The 25,022-nt window shown below is 47.5% G+C and overlaps 1 protein-coding gene across 1 annotated transcript in view; it reads left to right on the forward strand.

Moving 5' to 3' along the window:
* Nucleotides 1-845: 845 nt before the first annotated feature.
* The window catches only part of LOC122946868 (GRIP1-associated protein 1-like), a 64,447-nt gene continuing 40,270 nt past the window's right edge, over nt 846-25,022 (forward strand). The window contains exons 1-22 of the mRNA XM_044306733.1: nt 846-916; nt 1,238-1,299; nt 1,942-1,968; nt 2,770-2,877; nt 2,955-3,099; nt 4,269-4,408; nt 4,489-4,537; nt 5,559-5,629; nt 6,071-6,106; nt 7,936-7,967; nt 8,669-8,716; nt 8,796-8,895; nt 11,157-11,234; nt 11,366-11,458; nt 11,746-11,880; nt 13,082-13,177; nt 13,251-13,463; nt 13,870-13,983; nt 15,149-15,226; nt 15,612-15,707; nt 16,437-16,493; nt 19,754-19,853. Coding sequence (XP_044162668.1) covers nt 2,800-2,877; nt 2,955-3,099; nt 4,269-4,408; nt 4,489-4,537; nt 5,559-5,629; nt 6,071-6,106; nt 7,936-7,967; nt 8,669-8,716; nt 8,796-8,895; nt 11,157-11,234; nt 11,366-11,458; nt 11,746-11,880; nt 13,082-13,177; nt 13,251-13,463; nt 13,870-13,983; nt 15,149-15,226; nt 15,612-15,707; nt 16,437-16,493; nt 19,754-19,853 — 1,759 coding nt within the window. The 5' untranslated portion in view covers nt 846-916; nt 1,238-1,299; nt 1,942-1,968; nt 2,770-2,799. The remainder of the gene's footprint in view (nt 917-1,237; nt 1,300-1,941; nt 1,969-2,769; nt 2,878-2,954; nt 3,100-4,268; nt 4,409-4,488; nt 4,538-5,558; nt 5,630-6,070; nt 6,107-7,935; nt 7,968-8,668; nt 8,717-8,795; nt 8,896-11,156; nt 11,235-11,365; nt 11,459-11,745; nt 11,881-13,081; nt 13,178-13,250; nt 13,464-13,869; nt 13,984-15,148; nt 15,227-15,611; nt 15,708-16,436; nt 16,494-19,753; nt 19,854-25,022) is intronic.

The raw sequence follows: 25,022 nt of genomic DNA on the forward strand, positions 1-25,022 counted from the left end.
GTGATGTGCCCCTAACACCCAGATGGCATTGTATGGTCCTGTCAGCAATATCATTTGTCGCCGTTAACTTATCCCCCAGTATTATAGGTGGTTACCTTGGATGATAGGGGGCCACCCGGGATGATAGGGGGCCATCCGGGATGATAGGGGGCCACCCGGGATGATAGGGGGCCACCCGGGATGATAGGGGGCCACTGAGGATCGTAGGGGGCCACTGAGGATCGTAGGGGGCCACTGAGGATCGTAGGGGGCCACTGAGGATCGTAGGGGGCCACTGAGGATCACCCAGGATTGTAGGGGGTCACCCAGGATTGTAGGGGATCACCCAGGATCGTAGGGGATCACCCAGGATCGTAGGGGATCACCCAGGATCGTAGGGGATCACCCAGGATCGTAGGGGATCACCCAGGATCGTAGGGGATCACCCAGGATTGTAGGGGGTCGCCCAGGATTGTAGGGGATCACCCAGGATTGTAGGGGATCACCCAGGATCGTAGGGGATCACCCAGGATTGTAGGGGATCACCCAGGATTGTAGGGGATCGCCCAGCTCTCCCTCGTACATTCTCTACATTCCTCCCGGCATCCCGCGGTGCAGGCCTGGTCACACGGTCATGCGATTAGTTCTGCCTCCATTGCTCGGCAGGGTCACTAGGTTTGCGTTTGACTGGAGCAGACGCCGTGCTCTGTATATGACGTCAGCGCCTTCTTAAAGGGACCACAAACCTAAAACCTGCATCTTGTGCTTTATTGCGCAGTTGAGTGCGGTCTGTTGTTCCCTGTTATCAGCCATTTCCACATGAGGAGAGGCTGAGTGTAACCCCCCAATCACATATATCATCTATCACAGGCTCAGCTCCTGGAGCTCCGGACCCAGAACTACCAGCTGTCTGACAACCTGCGCAAAAACAACCAGGGTGAGTGTATAACCCCCACCATCCCCGAATATCACCTCAGCTTCCATTTCCTTCTCCACTGCACTTTTCATCTCTCTTAAAGGGGTTTTCCACCTTCCTTTTTTATAAAAATCTGATTACTAACACGGGCCGGGTCCTGTCTGACAGATTGGTTGCTAAGGTGCACTTCCTGTAGTTGTCCCTAGCAACCATTGTCTTATTCCTTCCAGAGTTTCCACTGATATGATGTCAGAGAAGAAGTTAAATGTTCGTTTGGGTGGGGGGCCCCTTTACTGTCCCGGGTGGCTCTGTATAACGTGTATTATTATTTTTTTCTTACAGAGCTTGCATCTCTCCGTCAGAAACACGTGTCCCTGGAGAAAGATTTTCAGAAGGCGCAGAAGGTCAGTGCGGTAAATGTGGGTGCTGCACCCCGGGGGCGACAACGCGTGCAGTGGAATAAAACAATGGGGCAGCCGTCCATTGCAGCCTATCAGATTGTGGCTCTTAGAGAATGAAAGAACCAATCTGATTGGTCGATAAGCACTTGTTTTAGTATTGTGTTATACCCAGTGCAGGGGCGGAGCATGACACAGGGATTCTCTGTTGGTTGTCACGCTCCGCCCCCTCAGTCCCTTCATAACACAGTGTATCAGTGTCACCTGTCCTCCCAATATATAATCCTATCCACAGGTTAAGGTGTTAGTATCTCATGTTTGGGGGTCCAATTACTGGACATGTTCTATTTTTTTGCGGAGCCGCGGCCCGGAAGTTCGGGGCCGCACTACAGAAATGCGGATGCGGAGAGCACATAGTGTGCTCTCCGCATCCCGTTCTGCCCCATTAAGAATGAATGGGTCCGCACCCGTTCCCGATATTGCGTAACGGATGCGGACCCATTTGCGGACGTCTGAATGGAGCCTAAAGGAACAGCCCCTTGATCCATAGCACAGTGCAGGCTGGGTGTGACTGTCTTGTGTACGTCGCCAGTCTTGCTGTTTTGTCTCAGTTCACATTTGCTGCTGTTTTTTTCTTTTCTTTCACAGGCCCTCAGTAAAAGCAAGAAAGCCCAGGTACGGTGGGAGCTCCGAGAACCATGAATATGGCATTTCCTTCCTCTTGTTTGGGTGCTTGCAGCAATCTATGTGACAACTGTGGATCTCCATCATCCTGTGTCACGTAGACCTCCTCCAGGCCACCCTCTGTCCCCTGTGCATGATGTAAGACTAGTCGTTGATTAGCGCCTGCTCTAAGGGTGGCCATACATGATAGGTGAATGTCGACCGAACCCGCCGACCGTCTAGTGCGGGGCTAGGCAACCTCTGACACTCCAGCTGTTGTGAAACTACAACTCCCAGCATGCATACTTGCTCTGCTCTTCTAAGAACTGTCATAGAAATGAATGGAGCATGCTGGGAACTGTAGCTTCACAACAGCTGGAGCGCCGAAGGTTGCTGAACTCCGATCTAGTGTGTTTGGGGTGTCCTGACTCTTCCCCGATGGCAGTCGAAAGGAAGGTCGAGCAGTTGAATTTCAGCATGCCCAATCCTTTGTTCTTTCAGGAGCTGCTGCCAATGGAGTCTGTGAGCAGCTTATTCTCCTCCCCTTACTGAGAGCACGTGCATGCTTGGCTAAGCTGAGTGTGCATGTGTATGGAGGGAAGGGGACAGGAAGAAATAGCTGCTGACTGATCAGCGCCCATAGATATAAAATATGGGATGAGGTAAAAGGACTTGCGTGTGATGAAACACGTGAGAAGCTCGGGGGCCACAGGGCCCAGGCACAAGAATGGCACAAGGTGCCGAGGGTTTGCAGTTGGCAGCATGGCAGTCAGTGGTGGCCAAGTGTGACTTCTTTGCTTGCTGTTTCTGCAGGAGGTGGAAGCATTGCTGGGCGAGAATGAGATGCTCCAAGGAAAGCTCCACAGTCAGGAGGACGACTTCAGGCTGCAGAACAGCACGTTGATGCAGGAGCTATCCAAGGTACGCCGGAAGAGCAGAGGGTCCGGGGGGGGGGCTCCTCCTCTGTTCCCTCTGCTCACTCATGTCATTGTTCACAGCTGTGTTCCCAAATTGAGCAACTGGAAACCGAAAACGGGCAGCTGAAGGAAGGCGTTCCGTCTCAGGAGGGCGTCCCCGTGGCCGAGGAAGGCGAGCTGAGAAGACTTCAGGCTGAGAACACTGCACTTCAGAGGACTATTGGCTGTAAGTCCCTACACCTTCAGTAGATGTCCTCCCCATACACATGCACGCTCAGTTCGGCTGAGCGTGCATGTCTTCTCAATTGGGAGACAGAAGTAAACCACTGAAGGACATTGGATCGGTCATATTGAAATGCAGCATGCCCGATTCTATCTATCATAGGGGGAGAGCATATACTTTCCATATATTAGGCTGGGTTCACACCTGAGCGTTGCGCAAACGCGCGTTTTACGCGCGTTTTTGTCGCGCATTTTTATGCGCATTTTTTGTAATAGTAAACGCGCGTTTGACGCGCGTTTGTGTGATTGACTACAGTGTCCTATGGCCACAAACACGCGTCAAAACGCCCCAAAGTCGCTCATGTACTTTTTTGAGCGTCGGGCGTTTTACAGCGCGTTCGTACGCGCTGTAAAACGCCCAGGTGTGAACCATTCCCATAGGGAATCATTGGTTTCTCCTTGTTGAGCGTTTTACAGCGCGTGGGAACGCGCTGTAAAACGCTCAGGTGTGAACCCAGCCTTAGATGGATGGCCAGGTTCAGCCGGCATGTGTACGGTCCCGTTTAGTTATATCGTACATTGTTGTATATTTGGGGTCCAGTCTGTTACCCTCTTAGGCCTCATGCACGCAAAAACGGATCCGCAAAAAAAATACAGATGACATCCATGTGCATTCCGTATTTTGCGGAACGGAACAGCTGGCCCCTAGTAGAACAGTCCTATCCTTGTCCGTAATGCAGACAATAATAGGACATGCTCTATTTGTTTGCGGAACGGAAATACGGAAACGGAATGCACACGGAGTACCTCCCGTTTTTTTTTTTTTTTCTTTGCGGACCCATTGAAATGAATGGTTCCGTATACGGTCCGCAAAAAACCCGGAACGGACACGGAATGAAAATATGTTTGTGTGCATGAGGCCTTAGGTACTTGAGAGCTTCTATGGAGATTATCACCCAGCTTTCCCTGACTACTGAATAGTGACCCTACCTACTTATACTTTGCTACAGCCCCTTCCCCCATAGCAATGCTGAATAAGGTCACATTCACGTGTCTAGGGAAGGTGAATGGCCAAGCAGCCACATGGGATGACAGCCAGCTTTCCCACAAACATACAGAACCTGCCATGTCCTCTCCACTCGGTGGGTTCATGTGTCGATCTGTGCCTTTCAGCTCTTCAAGAACGACACGAGAAGGAAATAGCGTCGCTGAGGAGCCAAGAAACACAGGCCAGTAGTGTCCGCCCCTCACGTACAGGCCCAGAGAGCGAGGCCCAGGATGCACAGACAGATGGACAGGCCCTCGTACAGCAGGTGATCTACAGATAGCTGGTGTCAGTAATAGCGGCTTTTATATCTAGTCATTGCTCTAAGGCACCTGTCATCTCTTACAGGATGGCGAGCAGGCTGGGAGCTGGGAGCTGAGAGACGACAATCTGCAGGGTGAGTGGGCAGCATGAGTCAGCCCCGCAGTATACATGACACTGCAGCGGAGATCAGCAGCCTCCCGCGCTCCAGCTGTCGTCAAACTGCAACTCCCAGTATGCCAACTTGCTAAGCTGTCCTTAGAACTCACGTAGAAGTGAATAGAGCATGCTGGGAGTTGTACTTTTGCAAAAGCTGGAGTGCCCGAGGTGACCCCTGCGCTACAGGGTTATGTTTCTAGTATACAGAGGATAGCTTCCGGAATCTAATGTAATCCCCGTTATATTATTGGATAATGAAAGACAGCATCCCGTAGGTTTGGGTAAAATGATTGGTCACCACCCCACCCCAATGCACATGTATCTCATCTTGTCCAAGCGTGTGTGTTGTCGGGAGAGGGGAGACTCCTGGTGGCTGCTTATTTCCAGTGAGAATGAAGGATTGGGCATGTTGAAATCCAATTGCCCAATCCTTCATCACCACATACGTTAGATCAGGGATCAGCAACCTCCGGCACCCCAGCTGTTCTGAAACTACAACTCCCAGAATCCTCCTTTCACTTCTGTGGGAGTTACAAATACAAGTGTGCGTGCTGAGAGTTGTAGTTTCACAGGAGCTGGAGTGCCGAAGGTTGCTGATCCCTGCGTTAGATGGTTGGACGACATTCATCAAATGTGTATGTCCACCTTTATAGGGTTGTTTACCCCTGGGGACCTTTTCTACAGACCCGCTATAGTAATCATACTTACCTGATCCCTGCTGCTGGGTTCCAGCTCGATCGCAGCCCTGCTGCAGCCTATGCCTGGCTGCAGCGGTGACGTGTTACCTATGCGTCACGTGACCCGGACCCTGGCTGCAGCAGTCACGTTACCTGATGTCAAACTGGATGTTATTATTATTATTATTTATTATTAAAGCGCCATTCATTCCATAGTGCTGTACATATGATGGATGTTCATGGGAGACCCGGGACCTGCAGCGATGGAGCTGTTTATATCCAGCTCTTTTACTATTCTGTTTTTAACCTCTATTTCTTCAGGTGTAACGCTGAAACTGGCGACCCAGACGGAAGAGAACAAACTGCTGAGAGACAAGATAAACACCCTCCAGGTCAGTGCCAAGGCGCGGCGGTGCCATAGTAATTCTGGCTGCTTCTCAGAGAGGCTTTGATCATTCTTATTTGGGTGTCTCCCCTGCATATTATACCTGGTGACAATCCCTGCTGCATGCATGTAGCCCGTGCCCTAGAGTCAGAGACTGGCATCTGTCTTCTCCGGCAGTGGGTCTGCAGGGTGCACCACCAGCACTTTGGTACTCCATATGGTGAGTGCACTGGTCCTCCATAGAGTGTGGAGATCCATTGTGGTACTAGGCAGATGCATGAGGGCCTCTTAATTAAAATATAGGCCCTCGTGTATAAAAAGTTTCTGCAGTCAGTAAGTTAACCGATCTAGTTGGTAGCTACGGGCAGTGCCAACTCCTATGCACAGGACTTATGTTTTCTGTTGCTTGAATTTCATTTTCACTTTGGCATCTGATATTCCTATACAGGGGGAGATCTCCAGGCATCAAGAAGAAAACACCAAGGTATGAAGGTGGTTATGCAATCGCCGCAGATTAAAAGGTCTGCAGCTTTCTAATTTTAGGTTTCAGATTTCCACCATTTGCAGGATTTCTGCTTGCTGTCAGTGAATGGGAACAGTCTCATGACCCTTACAGACCTAGTACTTGCCACAGCGGAGGGGTTACTACTACTGTTGAATGCCAGACCTAGTCTAGACCCTCCAGTCTGGACTGCAGACTGACACATTTATACCTGCACTGATACATTGTAGCAAATTATCAGAAAATTGATATTTTTGTGCATCTGATTAGAGATGAGCGAATCGACTTCGGATGAAACATCGCTCCGTACAGTATTAGAATGTATTGGCTCAGATGAGCCGAAGTTATTACTTCGCGAGACTTCGCGTAATAACTTTTTTAATTGATTTCTACTGTAACAAAACATTTCCCGAACTCTGGTTCGGTTCCAAGTGGTACCTTCGGCTCATCGGAGCCAATACATTCTAATACTATACGGAGCTCCGTACAGTATTGAAACCAAATTTTTTTGCGAATCGACTTCGGATGTTTTATCCGAAGTGGATTCGCTCATCCCTACTTCTGCTGTATTTAGCTTGCAAAAGATAGATGTGCCGGGTGCAGTTGTAGCAAAGTCCCAGCTGTGAAAAGTGTCACTGGCTTGTCTTAAAGGGGTTTTCTGAGTGTTTAACACTGATCACCTGCGCTCACGATAGGTCATTAGTATCTGATTGGCGAGGGTCCGACACCCAGGACCCCCACTGGTCAGCTGTTTGAGAAGGCTGTGGTGCCCGCAGCGCCATACATTGTATAGTGGCTGTGCTTGGTATTGCAGCTCATCCACTTGAATGTAACTGAGCTGCGCCTAGGCCACGTGACTGATTAACATGACGTCACTGGCGTAGGACGAGGCCGCAGCACTCGCCGAAATCGGACCCCTTCTGATCAGATACTGATTACCTGTCCTGAGGATAAGCGATCAGTATCAAAATCTTGGAAAACCCCTTTGAAAGTTCCAGATTTTTGTTCATTATGCAATGACTAAGCTTTATTTACATAACTGGAAAATCCCTTTAATTCTGGGTGGTTACTACCTACCAAAAGTGATCGAAGAGCAATAAGTGATAGGGTCACAGTTGCCCAAAGTTCATTGAGGGCTCAGCCCGTCTGGTCCAGTCCGCCAATTACCGAGCAAGCTCCTGCTAGCGACGATAGGTGGCAGATCACATAGGACATGGCGGCTTGCTGTGTATGGGGCTGCAGACTGCACCCAACGCACCCATGCTGCCCCCTTGTGCAATGTGCTGGAAAAACAAGTCCGTTCCTTAGAGGCCACAGCTCACAACTTAATGCATCTGCTGCTTACGTCTTAGCATCAGATGCCTCAGGACACTTCTGAGATCTTGTGGAATTCATACCTTGACCGGTCAGAGCTGGTTTAGTGGCTGGAGGGGATCTACATCGTATTAGAAAGGTGGTTTTAAAGGGGTATTCCGACATAAAAACACTCATCTGTTCACCATGTCCCGTTTCCATTGCCCATATAAATACTGATGCGTTGTATGACTGCTGCGGCGTCACTGGTGACATGCGCATGAACAGCACATGGCCGCCGAGCGGTGCCATACCTCATAGTCTAGTATTCTCATCTGCACTGGTTTCCTCATTAGATTATGTGGTGCCATCTTCCTATTGTTTTGGGGGTCAGTGTGATAAACACATGCACAGCCAGTGGTTCAGCATTTCTGGCAGTCCGGTGCAGTAGTCCCAAATTATTGGAATTTTTTCTATTATCCTGTCCGCTAATCTTGATTTTAATTTTTCTGTGACAGATATCTGAAAAGTTAAAGAAGAAACATGACAGGTAAGTGACTGATGGGTGCAGGAGAAACTGTATAGCCATAGAGTGGGATATGTCGGGCAGAGGCCCTCTGTAAGCTATGAGGAAAAAAGACACCCTTGGCCTCCGCTGGGGTAATGGGGGCCAATGGCATATACAGGGCTCTTTCACCGAACGCCATCTTGCCCACCCTCCTCACCGAGAGTCAGGGCTGCAGGACGCTGCGATGTATGTAGACCGCGCAGTGCTGTTTACGGGGTATTCCCATCTCAGGACATAATGGCATATTACTAGACTTGTGTCATCAGTGCCTGATAGGTGAGGGTCCCACCTCTGGGATCTGTTCCTATCTCCAGAACGGGTCCCCAAAAGGAGAGAGCACTGCACATGCGCAGCATGCCCTTCATTCATAGCGGTGAATGGAGAGCGCACTGTGCATGCACGGCCACCTCTCCATTCTCCGCTATGGGACTGCTGGAAATAGCCGAGTCAGCGCTCATCAATTTTCATAACTCCCATAGTGGTAAATAGAGGGTGTCCGTGCTTCTGCTCACTTAGCTATTTTCGCCAGTCCCGTAGAATCGGATGAAGGGAGGCCATGTATACATGACTGCCGTAGTAAGGAGCAGGACCCAGAGGTGGGGCCCGCACCTATCTGACATTGATGGCATATCCTAAAGCTTAAAGGGGTATACATAAAACCTTTCCCCCCTCTTCCCGAACAGCTATCTACGTCTCCAAACAGACAAGGAAGCCCTGTACAACGACAGCAGGTAAGCCGATTATCCGCAGGTCGGGGCAGGGGAGGTTCTGATCATGTTCTGTGATGTAACGTTACTGTCTCCAACCCAGAACGAAAATAGAGGAAATCCAGCAGAGGAAAGAGGAAGAACTGAAAGCTTCCGCCTTACGGAACCAGAAGTTGCAGCAGGACCTGAATGCCGCTCAGCAGGTAAGCGAGGGCTGATCCTTCTCTAAGGGTCATTTTTGAAATTCTTGCATATTTCAGGAACATGAATATGTTCTGCCTCCGAGCATTTAACCAGTTCCAGTCCGGTCCATTTACCAGGTAAAGAGCAGGCGTAGTTCTGACGTATTAGCCTCAGTGACAGGGAATTGCAGCCTCTGTAGAGCTGATCTGCAGGGCCGGTGCAAGGATTTTTGCCAACACAAGCGAAGCTACATTTTGGTGCCCCCCCACCCCCCGTCGCAGCTCACCGGGCCATGATCCCGTCTGCAGCAGCTGGCTTCTCCTCTGTGTGGTCCTGGTATCTTCTCTCTGCTTCAGACAATCGCTGGTTTGAGGACCGTATTTTCCGCCCTATAAGACGCACCGGCCCATAAGACGCACCTAGGTTTTAGAGGAGGATAATAGGAAAAAACTATATTTTCCATTACACCTCAGGTCAGACCAGCAATCAGACCCCCAATGTTAATCAGACCTCAGATCAGACCCCCATGTCAGCCATCATGCCCCCATGTCAGCCATCATGCCCCCCATTTCACATTTCGCTCCCTCCATGTCAAATCACCCCCCTATGTCACATCAGCTCCCATGTCACATTTCTTCTCTCCCCCCCCCCCCCCATTTCACATTTCTCCCCCTCCATGGCACACATCACCCCCTCCTTTTTACATCACCCCCATGACCCCTATTGTGTCACATTTCTCCCTCTCCATGGCACTGCCACTGGCGGTCACCTACCACTCCAGTCGGCAGTCTGGCTGTGTGTGACTCACAGCATGAGTCACCACCAGCTCCCTCCAGTCCCTGCTGCTGCCCGCCGCCGCGAGCCACTCCAGTCACACCCCCTGACCCCGTGAACGGCCGTGCTCACTCGCGTGCTGCTCTGTGAGTGAGCTGCCGCTGGGGCCGCACACACGCACGGCCAGCGTTGCTGCAGTGAAGTGTTTTGATTTATTTAAAAAAAGGTTCAATATTTTCCGCCCACCCCTTCTCTGCGCTGGGTGCGCCCTAAGGCAGCCGCTTGGTCTGCCTTATGGTAGCGCCAGGCTTGCTGATCTGGGTCTACTGACAACTGCAGTCCCTTGGATTGCAGTATTGAGTGGCATTGCCACATGACCCATATACAAAGCGCTCGATGAGGAAGGCGAGGACAGTAAGAAACCATCTCTGCCTTCTCTGTGTATAATAGAGGTACTGAGTTGATAAAGCATGTTGTGACCACGTGTATGTAAGGAACATACATACCATAGAGAGAGTCCTTGAGGCTTCTATGGGGTTCATAGGAATAGAGGGTACCCCATGATGATGAGGTCCTGTGCCGGGCTCCTCTATGCCAGTAATGGCAAAGAAAGACGGAGGTGATCATAGGGTCAGTATGTCAAGTGATCGGGTTCCAAGGTGGGAAAGAATAATGCTCATCAGTTATTGTGCGAAATTACGCACGACTCTAGTAAAGGCAAACGGGAGTGCTGGAGTTGGTCCCCTCCACAAACACTAGGCAACCGGTAGGAGCAATAGAGAGTCACCAGGAGAGAACAGGAATTTGACCGGACTGGTCCGACCTGGCTCAGACGTCTGGTAGGCGCAGTGATATGACCAACGGAGTGATGATAACATTCCTGCGGCTGATAAAACTATTTGTCAACGCATTTTGGAGCTATGGGGCTCCTTTTTCAAGTCTGAAGGGGTTAAACTGGCCGTCTGGTTCCAGCATTATCCGGATTCACTGGTGACTTGTTCCATGCAGATCATAGCTGGAACCAGACAGCCTGTTTAACCCCTTCAGACTTGGTAAAACAGTTTGACAACGTGTTTCGGGGGTCAGGGGCACCTTTTTTCAAGTCTGAAGGGGTTAAACTGGCCGTCTGGTTCCAGCATTATCCGGATTCACTGGTGACTTGTTCCATGCAGATCATAGCTGGAACCAGACAGCCTGTTTAACCCCTTCAGACTTGAAAAAAGGTGCCCCTGACCCCCGAAACACGTTGTCAAACTGTTTTACCATCACTCCATTGGTCGTGTCACCGCATCCACCAGATGTCTGAGCCAGGTCGGACCAGTCTGGTTAAAGTCCTGTTCTTCCCTCGTCTCTGCGTTTTATACCATCCATATCTCCTGGAAGGAGGGGATCTACAACCTGTGGCTCTCCAGCTGCTAGGAAAGTACAACTCTCAATATTCCCAGTGGCTGCTGTGGGTTGCTTCCTAACATCTCGAAGAGTCTTCTATGGATGTGTGTCTCTACAGGTCTGTGCTGATCTGAAGGAGCAGATCCAGAGCTTGAAACAAGACCATGGGAAGTCCCTTCAAGGACTACAGGAGCAGGTACGTGGGGCACTGACTGGGTGATGCTGAGTGCCGACTTATGTTTCTGTCACTGAACTCTCCTCTTTCCTGCTCTTCTCCTGTCTTCTGCTTGCCTCTGCCTCCGTCTGCTGCTGCCTTCCTGGGTATAGGTAGCGTGGCAAAGTGCGGAGAGCCAGGAGCAGGTTGACAACATTTTGTCAGAGAACGATGCCCTGCGTACCAACCTAGCGGCCTTGGAGCAGGTATAACATCCTTCACTTTGTACCAGATCATCAGTCCGGTGGAGACCGACCCAAATCCTCTCAATCATGTCATGTCTGATGATCCCTCAGTTCAATCCCATGATTCTAATTAAATTGTTCACCTCCCCCCCACGTATCCTGCACCTAATCACCACCAGACCGTTTGCATGGGTGACCCTTGCACACCTTGCATGTGCCACGCACTCCTATGTTGCTTCTGCTTAAACGATCTCCCGAATATTAATGCTGTTGGAATCCATTGCAGACCTTTTCTTTTTACAATTTAGATTCAGACATCCAGAACCCAGGAGCTAAGTTTATTACGGGACCAAAGTGCGGCTCTGACGGCAGAACTTCAGCAGCTGCAGAATGAGAAGGAGGCTCTGCTGGCCCAGAGAGAAGACCTTAAAACTCAGCTGCAGGTGGGTATAGAAGATGGTGGTGGTAGTAGTTAAAGGATCTATATGTTGAGGCCAGGTCCTCACATGGGTAGCTGCATTATGCATCCATATTTCAGATGTGTAAACCAGCCTGACCGTGGGTTTAACTGAGCCAAATCACAGCGTCATAGATGCCTATGATATTATAAATTTTGATCCGTAAACTCACAGTCTACTCGTCCAAAATGCGCCCATAATACACCCGTGTGAACTTGGCTTAAGGGTGAGAACACACGGTCTGACTGCCGCACAAGGCCGCAATTCTGCCCACATGCAGTGGGCACCTGGTATAAATGGCTTATTACATTCAGCCATTGCCCACCACCTGTGGACAGAGTTTTGGCCGCATGGGGCAGGTGGACCATCTGTTCGTATCCTCAGAGCCCTTTATTTTCTATAGTGCCTGATCACAGAGGTCTGCCAATCAATCAAAAATGTATTAAGTTTTATAAGAGAATAAGCCTGGACCTGAGGCTGCACCACTGAGATAATACGACCACGCATTCAATATTTAATAATTACTGACTTTGTATCCCCCACAAGGATGCTGCACCTGACAGAGATCAGAAGAGGCCATGTCATCGAATCTCTCAGTAGTGCAGCCCCAGGCCTGCCACTGTAAAAGGGTAGTCTCACCTCAAACATTAGTAACATTAGTGTCATGTGCCACCAATGTCTGATTCCTAAAGAGAAGGAGGCCGCCCTCCATTCATTTCTAAGGAACTGACGGAACTAGCCGAGACATTTTCGGCAGAAATGAATGGAGGGCGGCCGCACATGCGCGGTTCACAGTTGTTCACTAGAGATAGGTGGGACCCCGACCTATCTGACATTAGTGGCATATCCTAGCGACATGCTACCAGTGTTTGAGGTGAGACAACCCCTTTAAGTGTTACAGTTACAGTTTCGACCCTTCCCTGAAGCCGGGGGGGGGGGGGGGGTCAAGAGACCCCTTCACTACATTAATGATCATACAGAGTGCTCTTGAATCGCTCTGCCTGATCATAGTAGGAGCCGTGCAACTGAGGGAGGAAACATGAAGTTACTGCTGGAGCCTGGACAGGTGAGTAACCACTGGACGCCAGGTATGTAACCTCAACCCCTCCACCAGCATCCCTATGTAAACACCTTTAGGTACATGTTATAAGTTTCCACCATTTCACCCTCTCTCTCTTTTCGGCAGGAGTCCAGCCGTGCGAATGGCCGCCTGCTGGAGCAGCTGCAGGAACAGAAACAGGAGATTCAGCAGCTGCAGCAGGATCTGGAAGAAGCCCGAAAGGTACCTGATGTTCTTGCGCCTTCCTTTACTGTTTTCTTCACACCTGGCAGGTGACACTTGCCGCTTCTTGCAGAGCGCTGATAAGCGAAAAGGCATGTTGGATGAGATGGCCATCGAAATGCAACAGGAGAAGGCACGGCACAAAGAAGAGGTGGGCAATATTAAGCTCCAGCATGAGAAGGAGGTCCTAAGCATCAGAGCCAAGTACGAGAAGGAACTGAGGGAGCTTCACGAAGAGAAGAACCGCGGCGAGGAAGATCTGAGAGGTCAGCTGAGGGATGAGAAGGTATGGCTGACTGCTGCCAACCATGAGATATGGACCTAGACCTCAGAGAAAGGAAGGCAGGTTTACCGATATAAGGAGCCACCATGGAATCAAATGTTTAGTTTTAAAGATTAGTTTGTGGGGTTGATCGTCTCACATCAGTAGTTGAACATTTTTGATACCGTCAGCGGTCAGGTTGGACGAATTCCTAAAAAAAAAAAGTTGTCCTGTTAGCCGGTTGGGGTTCACAGACGTAATGAGGGGTGAGGGATCGCCCTTTTTCTATCACCCAGAGAAGCGATAGAGCTGCTCTATGCAGAAGGCTGGCTCAGTATTCCCATGGACAGAGGAAGCCCCCAGTAGGCTAGTTAAATAGCTGGACGTATGTGCATCTATGTAATCGTTACAGAATATAATGTTTCTTCAGGCTCGAATTCGGGAGTTGGAAGGATTGCAGCAAACAACAGAAGAACTGCGCTTACAGATTCAGTCAATAGAAGGAACCAAAGGCTGGTTTGAGCGGCGACTAAAGGAGGCAGAAGTAAGTGTGGGGTCAGCGTGGTGGTCTGTCTATTTGTGTTATGGAAGCGGATGTAGATTTGCTGTGCCACTGAACAGATTTGACTTGGAACTACTCCCAAGCAGTCGTGGTCAGTTCGCAGTGTTTGCCAACAAACACATGCAGGCTGCCATCTTGACTCACCCGTCCGGCGATGCACAGGTAAGCCCTCACCTGTGTCGGGAGCCGGTCTGAAATCAAATGCAGTCACCGGGAGCAGGCAGTTCCGAGAACAGCCGCCGGAGGCCTTCATCGGGCTGTTCTCGGAACTGCCTGCTCCCGGTGACTGCATTTCATTTCAGACCGGCTCCTGTCACAGGTGAGGGCTTACCTGTGCATCGCCGGACGGGTGAGTCAAGATGGCAGCCTGCATGTGTTTGTTGGCGAACACTGCGAACTGACCATCACTGCTCCCAAGGTTGTTACCTAAGTGGCCCCTCTGCTCTTCACCCTTTAAACCCTATACAGAGATCTGGACTCTGTTGAACGGGGAACAACCACAACCCTACTGATTTCTGTAGTCTCTGTTAAGTGGCCTCTGACCCTCACGGGTCAAGAGAAAATGGTGCAAAACACAGAGGGTTCCGGCATAAACGTATGCAGGAAACAAGCCGAGGTCAGTGCAGGAGTAATGCGCTAAATGGTCAGGATGGGCAGAACAGGGTCAGTACCAGGAAGAAGTAGAGGCAGCTAAGGGTCAATTACACAGGCAAACGGATAGTCTTGCACCCCTCTGCAGGAATCTAGTGACTAAAACCTATTTCTCAGCCATCTGACCCTTTGGAAAGGCTGCCAAAGGGTGGGAGCAACGGAAGGTGTTCATGTGGTGTCCCTTTAAGAGGCCATTAAGAGCACGTGCTCCACTTAGAGAGACCAGGAGAGGCTGCATGTAGGACGTACAGGTCGGACAGGAACCCGGGCAGAGCACTGCAGCCCTCCGGACTCTGAAGCCAAGGGCAGAGGGGCTCCAGCGGGCATGGACCCAGGACATAACATCCAGCCCCATGTCTCACAGACTACATACAGACCATGCTCCCAATATAACATCCATACGAGCCAATATATTTGATGTTGGGGGGACGGTTGAGCTGCCATTTTGCAGATCTTTTATGTTTTTTCATATGTCTAATATGTATAATGTGTTTAGGAGACCATTGAAAAGAACCAGTTGAAACATGAAGAAGATTTGGCCAAACTGCGAAAGGAGCATTCTGCTGATCTTCAGGTACCTCTCTGGCCCTATGATGTGCTGGTTTATTAAAGGGGCCTCCAGACTTGGAGCAGTTGTGTGCTTTGACACATTTGTTATTTGTTGGAGGAGAAGAGGAGGCGGTGGACCATAAGGTTTAGTGCACCATGCTGCCTCACGGCGTATTGGTCATGCCCATGCTATATGATCAGGTGGGCTGCCCAGCACCTTCTAAGGGCCCCCCTTAACCCTTCCCCAACATTTCAAAACCAGGCTGCAGCCCGAAAAAATCATGACCATACAAAAATAATTGAATGATCTCCCATGTATACATGGGGAGGTAGGAATGCAACTCTCCTTGCTTTTTGGAAATGTGTCCCCTGAAGTCTTGCCGTTGATTTGGTCTTTCTTCCCTCCACAGGCGAAAGAACAGGAGCTGGAGACGCTGACGGAACAAATAACGTTTTCTGAGAAGGACAAAGAAAGTCTTAATGAAACAATAGAGCGGCTAAAGCAGGTAAGAACAGAGACAGCGGACAGTAGTCAGTGCTCCCCAGATTTAAAAAGTATCCCCCTATCATACAGGGGTCCAACCACTAGGGGGTCCTATGTCCCCCTGTATGAACATAGTGACAGTCGAGCCTGTGCGTAGCCGCTCCATTCATTCTCTACGGGACTGTCAGAGATAGCTGACCACTTGGCTATCTCCACCAGTCCCATAAAGATGGAGTAGCAGTGCACATGCTCGACCTCCACTCCATTCACGTTATGGAGTGGAGGTGGGGGGACCAAGCAGTCGAACCTCAGCGATCAGGTATTCATCTCTTATCTTGGGGATAAGTTTACATTTTGGGACAACCACTTTATGGTGACCACATTCCCGACCTCCAGTGCACACGCGTGCTCAGCAGTGTCAACCGTGTAGGAGTTCTTCATGGGAGGAGAGAAATAGAGCGCTGGCAGACATATCTGACAGCAGTGTATCCCCTGCGGGCATTTTGAATTCCAACATGCCTGATCCTTCTTTACCCCCAACATCTGCCATCGAGGGAGCTTTGGCACACCCTCCAGACACTGATGGTTGTCTCCCTCAGGATTCTCGTCTAATGCGTAAGGGCATCTTTTCTCTTGGCCCAAATCGTGAGTGATTTTCATGCAGAGGGAACCATGTGGTTCAGTGTTCCTTGGTGCAGAGGACTTGTCTCTGTCATGTTTATTGATTATTGATATGTGTTTTTATCATTAGGATGTAAAGGATACCGCTGATGGACAGAGAATCCTGGAGAAGAAGGGAAGTGCAGCTGTGAGTATACACGTATCTCCTTAAAGTGGTCATGGCTTGGCATGGGGCGAATGGACATCACAGAGAGGGGTTGCCTGCTGTATCCCTCAGCTTTAAAGGGATTTAGTTAGGTTTAGCTGACATCGCTAATGTCAGCTAGCTTAATAGGGTTAAATCTGGTGACAGAAGCCCTTTAAACCTAGCCGAGAGCCCCTAACCGCTCTGTCCGCCTATTACATTGTTGGCCATTCATTTCATTATAATTGTGGATGTGGGGGGGGGGGGGGGGGGGGCACTCTGATATCTCTGGCTGTATATATTAATCACAATACGTTTAAGTAGTTCAATATAACAATAAAAATGGATCTTGGTACAATATTAGTTTATTTGCTAGAATGCTGAATAAAAGGCGTCATACGCATCGTCAATAGGTCAACTGTAGTCGTTATAAAAATGTTGTTGTTATAAAAATTACTATAAAACATGCTGTAAAAATTGATTAAGTAAACCTATTTCTTTGAATGGAAAGCTTAAAATAAAAAAACTGAGATAATAACAAATAAAATATAGGAAAAATACTAGAAAAAGATAATAAAAAATAAAATATAGGAACAAATACTAGAAATATTGGAAAAATAAAAAAATTGTATTATTAATTTGTAAAAATAGTCAATTCCTAAAATATCCCCTTCGTAGGGATTTTTCCTTCTGTTGATATTTGCAGAGTGATGGTCTTTTCACTTGTGTCCAGTAGGTGGCGCTGTTGCTCTAGAATTGGAAAGCCGTGAAGCGATCGGGATAGAATGACATCTAATTGCAGCTATTAGTTTTTCTTCCTTAATTGTCTGGAAAAAAAAAAGTCCTTCCATATTGGTATAGTTGATGATCCTGATGTAGAATAGAGGGGTAAGGATTCAGCTGATCGCTGCTTGATGACAGAGAGGTGCGATTTGTTAAGGTGTATATATTGCATATATCGTTCAATATGTCCGATATTCCCACATCAACAGAGATGGCTCTGCCAGCATACGCAGTGTGTATTTCACTGCAGGGAAGACTTTAACGCTATATGTGTTATCTCGGCCCTTCCGGTCTTTGTGTTATGACATTACCCGTCCTGTCGTTGTTGAATGGATCCGGAGTCCTCAGCAACGATTCGGCCGGTCTTCTCCGCTGAGCTCACCAGCTCCTAGCGCGGCGTCGGCTTCAGCGGCGTCTTGTCCTCCGGGTGAGTACAGAGGTGCCGGGCTGTTCGTCTTCTTTGATGTGTTCAGTTCAAACAGATTGGATGTTGAACTGAACACATCAAAGAAAACTAACAGCCCGGCACCTCGGTACTCACCCGGAGAACAAGTGGGGACGTGGGACGCCGCGCTAGGAGCTGCTGAGCTCAGCGGAGAAGACCGGCCGAATCGTTGCTGAGGACTCCGGATCCGTTCAACAACTACAGGACGGGTAATGTCATAACACAAAGACCGGAAGGGCCGAGATAACACATATAGCGTTAAAGTCTTCCCTGTGGCTGTAATAGCTGCGTATGCTGGCAGATCCATCTCTGTTGGTGTGGGAATATCGGACATATTGATCGATAAAGACGATATATCCACCTAATCCCACTTAACAAATCAAGCAGCGATCAGCTGAATCCTTACCCCTCTATTCTACATCAGGATCATCAACTATAGCAATATGGAAGGACGACGAATACCTGCAATTAGATGTCATTCTTTCTAATTCTAAAGCAACAGCGCCACCTACTGGACACAAGTGAAAAGACAATCACCCTGCAAATCCCTATGAAGGGGATATTTTAGGAATTGACTCTTTTTACAAATTAATAATGTTTTATTTTTCCAATATTTCTAGTATTTTTTTTCCTATATTTTATTTTTTATTATCTTTTTGTTTGTTTTTATATTTTAAGGTTTCTATTCAAAGAAATGGGTTCAATTAATAAATTTTTGCAGCATTTTTTATAGTAATTTATATAACAACAAAATGTTTATAATAACTATAATTGTACCTATTGAGGATGCGCATGACGCCTTTTATTTAGCATTCTAGCAAATAAATTTATATTTTACCAAGATCCATTTTTATTGTTTTATATTGAGCTACTTTAACGTATTGTGATTAATATATACAGCCAGAGATATCAGAGTGCCCCCCCCCCCCCCCCCCCAGGATCCATTTTTGCCTAGCGACACTGGGGTGAGTCGCAGGGAGAGCACCGAAGCATAGTCTTCCAAATAGGTGCAGCCACTTACTGACCCATTCATTTCATTGCCTGCACTATTACACTTTCCCTGCAGCTGATAGCAGTGATCTCATATTAAAGGAGTGATGACGTCATGAGAGAACCCAAGGATATTATAATTCAGTGGAGCTGGTAGCTCTTTTATTCTGGTGATAGAAATATGAGGGCGTGTCCTCGGTGATTTATAGGTAGGGATTATTATCAGCCAGTGAGCACAGTCGTGACATGACCAATTTCTGGATTATAAGCGGCAAGATAAGAATTCCTCAGGTTTAGGGCTCATTCAGACGGCCGTATGTTGCTTTCCGGGTCTGATCCGCAATTTTGCGGATTAGATGCAGGCCCATTCACTTCTATGGGGCCCCAAAAGATGCTGACAGCACACGGTGAGCTGTCCGCATCTTTTCTTCCATCGCACGACCTCGCAAAACAAATAAAACATGTCCGTGAAAATGAGGACGTGAAGTCTGTGGATCTGCAAAAATGCGGAATGCAATCCGTTTTATTGCGGATGTGCTGAACTGTCCACAAAAAAACGTATCTGCATTTTTGCATACAGCAAAAAACATGGTCTGAATGAGCCCTTATATTGCGTATTTTACTTATCATATGAATACAAACCATTAGACTGCTGTATCGCCCATCTCACAATATCTATCCATCTATCTTATATCTATCTCATATCCATCTTATATCTATCTATCTATCCATCTCATATCTATCTATCTATCTCATATCTATCCATCTTATATCTATCTATCTATCTATCTATCTCATATCTATCTATCTATCTCATATCTATCCATCTTATATCTATCTATCTATCTATCTCATATCTATCCATCTTATATCTATCTATCTATCTATCTCATATCTATCCATCTTATATCTATCTATCTCCTATCTATCTATCTATCTATCTCATATCTATCTATCTATCTCATATCTATCATCTATCTATCTATCTATCTATCTCATATCTATCTATCTATCATAATCCTATTATGTTTACCTTTCCTTACAGCTTAAAGATCTGAAAAGACAGTTGCACCTGGAGAGAAAGAGGGCGGATAAACTGCAGGAACGTCTCCAAGAGATTCTCACCAATAGTAAAACCCGGACAGGTCAGTGTGTGGTCGCCCCCGGATCTGTTCTGGGGTCCACCAGTCTGTTTATTGATGACGAGCTGTGTCACCCTGACCAGGGGTGCAAAAAGTAATCATGGGGCCCCACAGCGTAACTCAGAATGGTTCTTAGGCCTCATGCACACGGCCGTGGCCGTATTGCGGCCCGCAAACGGCCGGCCGTGTGCACCGCTGCCTTCTCAAACGGCTGTTCGGCGGGGGTCCCGGGTGTCGGACCCCCGCCGATCAGAAGCTGATGATCTATCCAGAGGATAGATCATCAGTTAATTGAAAGTGCAGAACCCCTTTAATGTATTAAATTATTATTAATAATAAATTCTCAGTAATAGTCACCACGATAAACTCTAAACTGGTTTTATTAGGGTGAATCATGGGGACAGATGTTCTTTAAAAATGTATTATTTTATATTGACGTCCACATTATTTCTTAATACATTTTTAGAGGGTTCCGGGCTGAGTTTTATTTTTTTCACCAATTAAGCTCCAAATTTTTTCCTCCCCTCCCACAGTCATAGAGTTGCATGATATACCTCTGGCCACCACTAGGTGGAGCTCACTGCACACAGATTGATCTAACTCCCATTGAACTCAAGGTAGCTGTAAAAACTCTTAAACAATTCTTGTGTGTTTATTTCATTGGGGTTTACGTATTTCTGGAAGATTTCGATCATGGGTACCTGTCACATCCCGTACTGACGGCTGAGAAGGTTTTATTGCACCAGGCCGGTCTCTATGTATACTTCGGAGCAATGAGCAGCCGTAATGTCCTTGTCATACATCTTCACCCTCATATGAACATTTGGGTTGCAGAGATTTACTAATCTAGGTACTATTTGCACCAAAAACTGGTGCCCGTGTTTTGCTCTGCATATGTTGTGTGTGTTGGACCCTTTTTTTGCACCAAGATGCAACAAAATTCAGGAGCAAAATTTAGCTGCAAAGTAACCCAACCAATAGGTGCCACTTTGATAAATCTGCCGCATCTTCGCCTCCCTCTTCTAAATTTACTAGACAGGTTTATTATATTTGCCCCATCGTGTATTTGCATGCAAAAGCCCACAAGGGGGCAGCAGTGTTCATGATGTTCAGGCCTGTAGTAGTAGGGCCTCGTATAAAGAACCTGACACATAGATTTATCCCGCGTGTAGAAATGGAGCTGAGGTTGTCAGGCAGGACATTACTAGCAGGGATAATCCAGCCGCCAGCATGTATCCCCCGGATAGTTGCTGACTGCTGGCGCGCCCAGTGCTGGCCAGACCCGGTTTATTTTTCCTCCCCGCCAGATGACCGGTGATCCAGTATCCGCCCTACTGCTTCATTCAAAGCCTATAGCGCTGATAGAAACGGCCGAGCAGCGCTCCAGTCAGTTCTTCCTGCAGCTGGGAGGAAGGAGCGGCATCCCCATTCTGGATGATGTGGGGGTCCCCTAGCCAATCCAGTGGATCGTTCATAACTGCTTCTGGCCGGAATACCCCTTTAAAGGGGAAATGCCATATACAGAGAATCAGTCTCGCTTATAATGGAATCCATGCAATTTATTATTATTTTTTTCCTGCTTACCCTGAATATTAGGGAATTGCTATTCAAGCGCGAGGTGGAGATCAGTTTCATACGTATTCATGAATCTTAGCGATTATCATTTCTCACTATGAAGCCCTGGGCGCCTAATGAGCCGCTTATTAGTCCAGGGCCCGTCTCCCCGGCCCCCGCTTAATAACCGGCTATACAGAAAAAATGAAAAGCTTATTAACAGCACAAGATACAATTATAAAAGGACGCAGATTAATGGCGGCCGCCCCGCACAGCGCCGATCTGCAGCCACTCCTGAGCCTTCACCGCACGGAGGAGAACGGCCGCCCTGGGAATGTAGAAAGCGTCAAACTCCACACAGATGAACAGTTCGGCGATGGCGGGGCCCGGAACCACAGAAAAAACAGCAAACGCAGTAAAGTATAAGGCAACATAAAAATCCAATTATCCTAATGGCCGCGTTTCCATTAGTTTACAAATGGACGAAATGCAGGATTGATACGGCTGGAGAAAAAAAAAACACATGGCGGCTTTTTAATCCCTTTTCAGTGAGAAATTAAACTACCCAATGCAAGTGCGAGGCGAGGATAACTCATTACCGCTGCTCGAGAAAGTGGGGGCTGAGCTTAACCCTTGCTGTGCATTCAGACGTTTTTTTTGTTTTTTTTGGGAGTGGAATATTGATGGCCATGAATATATATTAGATGGTGGGGGGGGGGGGGGGGAGTCTGACAACCAGCACCGCCGGGCGAGCAGCGCGGCCTCTTTCTAGGCCAGTGACGTCGCGTTAACCGGTCACGTGGCCAGAGCGCAGCTCCATCCCATTCAAGTGAATGGGCCTGAGCTGTAGTACCAATCGCAGCCACTATACCGTGTATGGCGCCGTGAGGAGGCCGCACCTCTCACTGGAGCGCCACGGCCTTTTCTAACAGGTGATTGGCGGGTGTCCCGCCTCTTGCGGAAAGGTCCTCAATATTGTGCTTTTAAAGGAGTTCTCCACTTAAGACAATCGGCTTTAGGTTAGTAGCATTTCCTGAAAATAAGCAGAGGTTGTCCCGTTTCTATAACTCGTTATCTCCTGTTCAGTTTTCCTGCAGCGCCTCCGGAGGAGGAGTGAAGAATTGCACAATATACACTGAAATCAATGGGCTGCTTTATAGAAAAGGAACGGCTCCCCCGATCACCACATGGCGTGCTGCTCCTAACCCGGAAGAACGCGTTTTTTAGGCATTTAGATGCTGTGATCGTATCACAAGAAGGAGTCGCATCCTTCAAAAATTGTAGACACTCTTTGTAGCCGTTCTGGCTAATTGTCGAGGGGCCGGCATTACCTGATGGGTTCTCTAAACTCCTTAAAATAACTTTTCCCACTATAAACCATCAAGCTACTGGGTTTGGTTGGAGAAAAAAAAAGTTGGCTAAGATTTTTATTAACATTTAGTCATATCTGTTCCTGGGAAAGGCCATCAATATTTAAGTCCTGGAAATCCTCTTCAAGTAATGGCCGCCATTTTCAGTCACCGAGTCACTCAGGCTTCATAGAAACGCATAGCCCCTGCCGTCCCCTCAGCACTGAAACTCCAGGCGGTCGCTGTTTTATAAGGCAATCCTACACCTCTAAGTATGTGTGTGTGTGTGTGTGTATGTGTGTGTGTGTATGTGTATATATATATATATATATATATATATATATATATATATATATATATATATATATATATAATTTTTCTTTTCTTTTATTTTTTTTAATTTTATTTTATTTAGTATAGTTTAACCCCTAAAGTACCGGAGGATATTTGATTGTTTTTTTTTTTTTTGTTTTTTTTTTCATTTTTATTCCCTGTCTACCCAGAGCCATAACTTTTTTAATTTTCCGTTCACTTAACCTTACGAGGTCTTGCTTTTGCCAGACTAGTTGCACTTTCTAATGGCGCTGTTTAATATTGCATGAAATGAAGCAGGGAGATAATTCCAAATGGGGTGGAATTGGAAAAAAAAAAAAATATGCAGTTCCGCCACAGTTTTACGGGTGTTTGTCCCTACGGCATTTCCTCTGCAGTACAAATGGCCTGTGCCCTTCGTTCTCTGGGTCAGAACGATGACAACGATACCAGTTTTAATGCTGAAAAAAAAAATTAACTTTTTTTTTAATTATTATTAATATCGCCATTTTCTGATCCCCATAACTTTTTTATAGGTAGATCTAAAGAGCTGTGTGAGGGCTTATTTTTTGCAGGACGATCAGCCGTTTTTATTGATATCATTTTGGAGTGTGTCTGACTTTTTGATCACTTTTAAAAAAAAAATTGGGGGGGTAAGTGAAGCTATGAAAAAAAGGGTGCATCGGCCATTTTGAGTTTTTTTTTCCGTTACATCATTCACCATATGGGATAAATATTATTATATTTTAATAGTTCAGTCATTTTGGGACCCAGTGAAACCCATGATCATTATATGTTTTTTATTCTTTATGTTTATTTTAATTCTGGGGAAAATTTGGTTATTTTTAAATATTTATGTTTTTATATATTTTTTATTTTTTTACTTTAAAAAAACTTTTTTAGCCCACTTAGGAGGCTACAATATACAACATTCTGATTCATAAAAGCTTAGACTGTAGTTCAATAGAACTACAGTCTAAGCTCCAGTTATCCAGTGCAGGGTTAAATGCCTGCGATCGGCATTATTACCGGTCGCAGACATTATCCCCGGACCTCTGCTGTTTGAACAAGCAGATCGCTATGGCTTCCACTGCGCTCGAGAGTGGCGGCCATATTTCAAAAACCCCTTCTTCCGCCGTACACAGCGCTGGGACTCTGGTCATGGCAACCAGAATGAAGACCTCCATGCTTTACACCGCAGGCTCCACAGTACAAAACTGGAATAAGGTGTCATTTCTGACTAAACCACATCCTTGTGTCTTTCCCTTTGCATAATTGCTCTGCGGCCGGCGTACAGAGGGAGTTATCTTTACAAGCTGAAAGCAATCTATATGGCGGTAGCCGTTTGTGCGCTCTCGCCTCTCCTCCCGCCCAAAACCCCATTAGCTGCGGAAATCATTTTATTTCCTCTAAACTATGCAGGAGACTCCTAGCTGATTGATTTGCCGCATTCCTAGCAAATTACGCTAAACGCTGAATATAATTAACTCCGGACAGCTCATTAGACTGTGGCCCATACATTTTCTCCAGCATAGGTGCAGAGCCGGAATCGGGGTTGAATAGCATAGCCGATGCAGGGACAGAAGGACGGACTACTCAGTTTTTGGGAACTGAAGGTGCAGCGCAGGTTAGATGTAGCAGTGCGTTGTAAACTGGAATAGCCGGGTCATGGAGAGAAGCAGCGGAGGTAGAGAGTAGAGCAGAAGACAAGACCGCAGGCAGGGGGCGCTGTTCATTGCAGACTGCGACAGACCTGTGTTCACACCGACCAGGGCCGTCTCTAATACGGATTGGTGTAGATGTTCTCTTTCCTCACCTTCAGACCAGACACCGTTATTCAGCCATTTCTCATCTCTGCAGTTTGACAAACAAAATCTTAGTTTACTACTTTTCCATCATCCTCCCATCTTCTGGACAAATCATCCTACCGCCCCCCATACTGTGCCGCTGTGCTCCC

Source organism: Bufo gargarizans, chromosome 9 (assembly GCF_014858855.1).
Source record: "Bufo gargarizans isolate SCDJY-AF-19 chromosome 9, ASM1485885v1, whole genome shotgun sequence".
Lineage (NCBI taxonomy): Eukaryota > Metazoa > Chordata > Amphibia > Anura > Bufonidae > Bufo > Bufo gargarizans.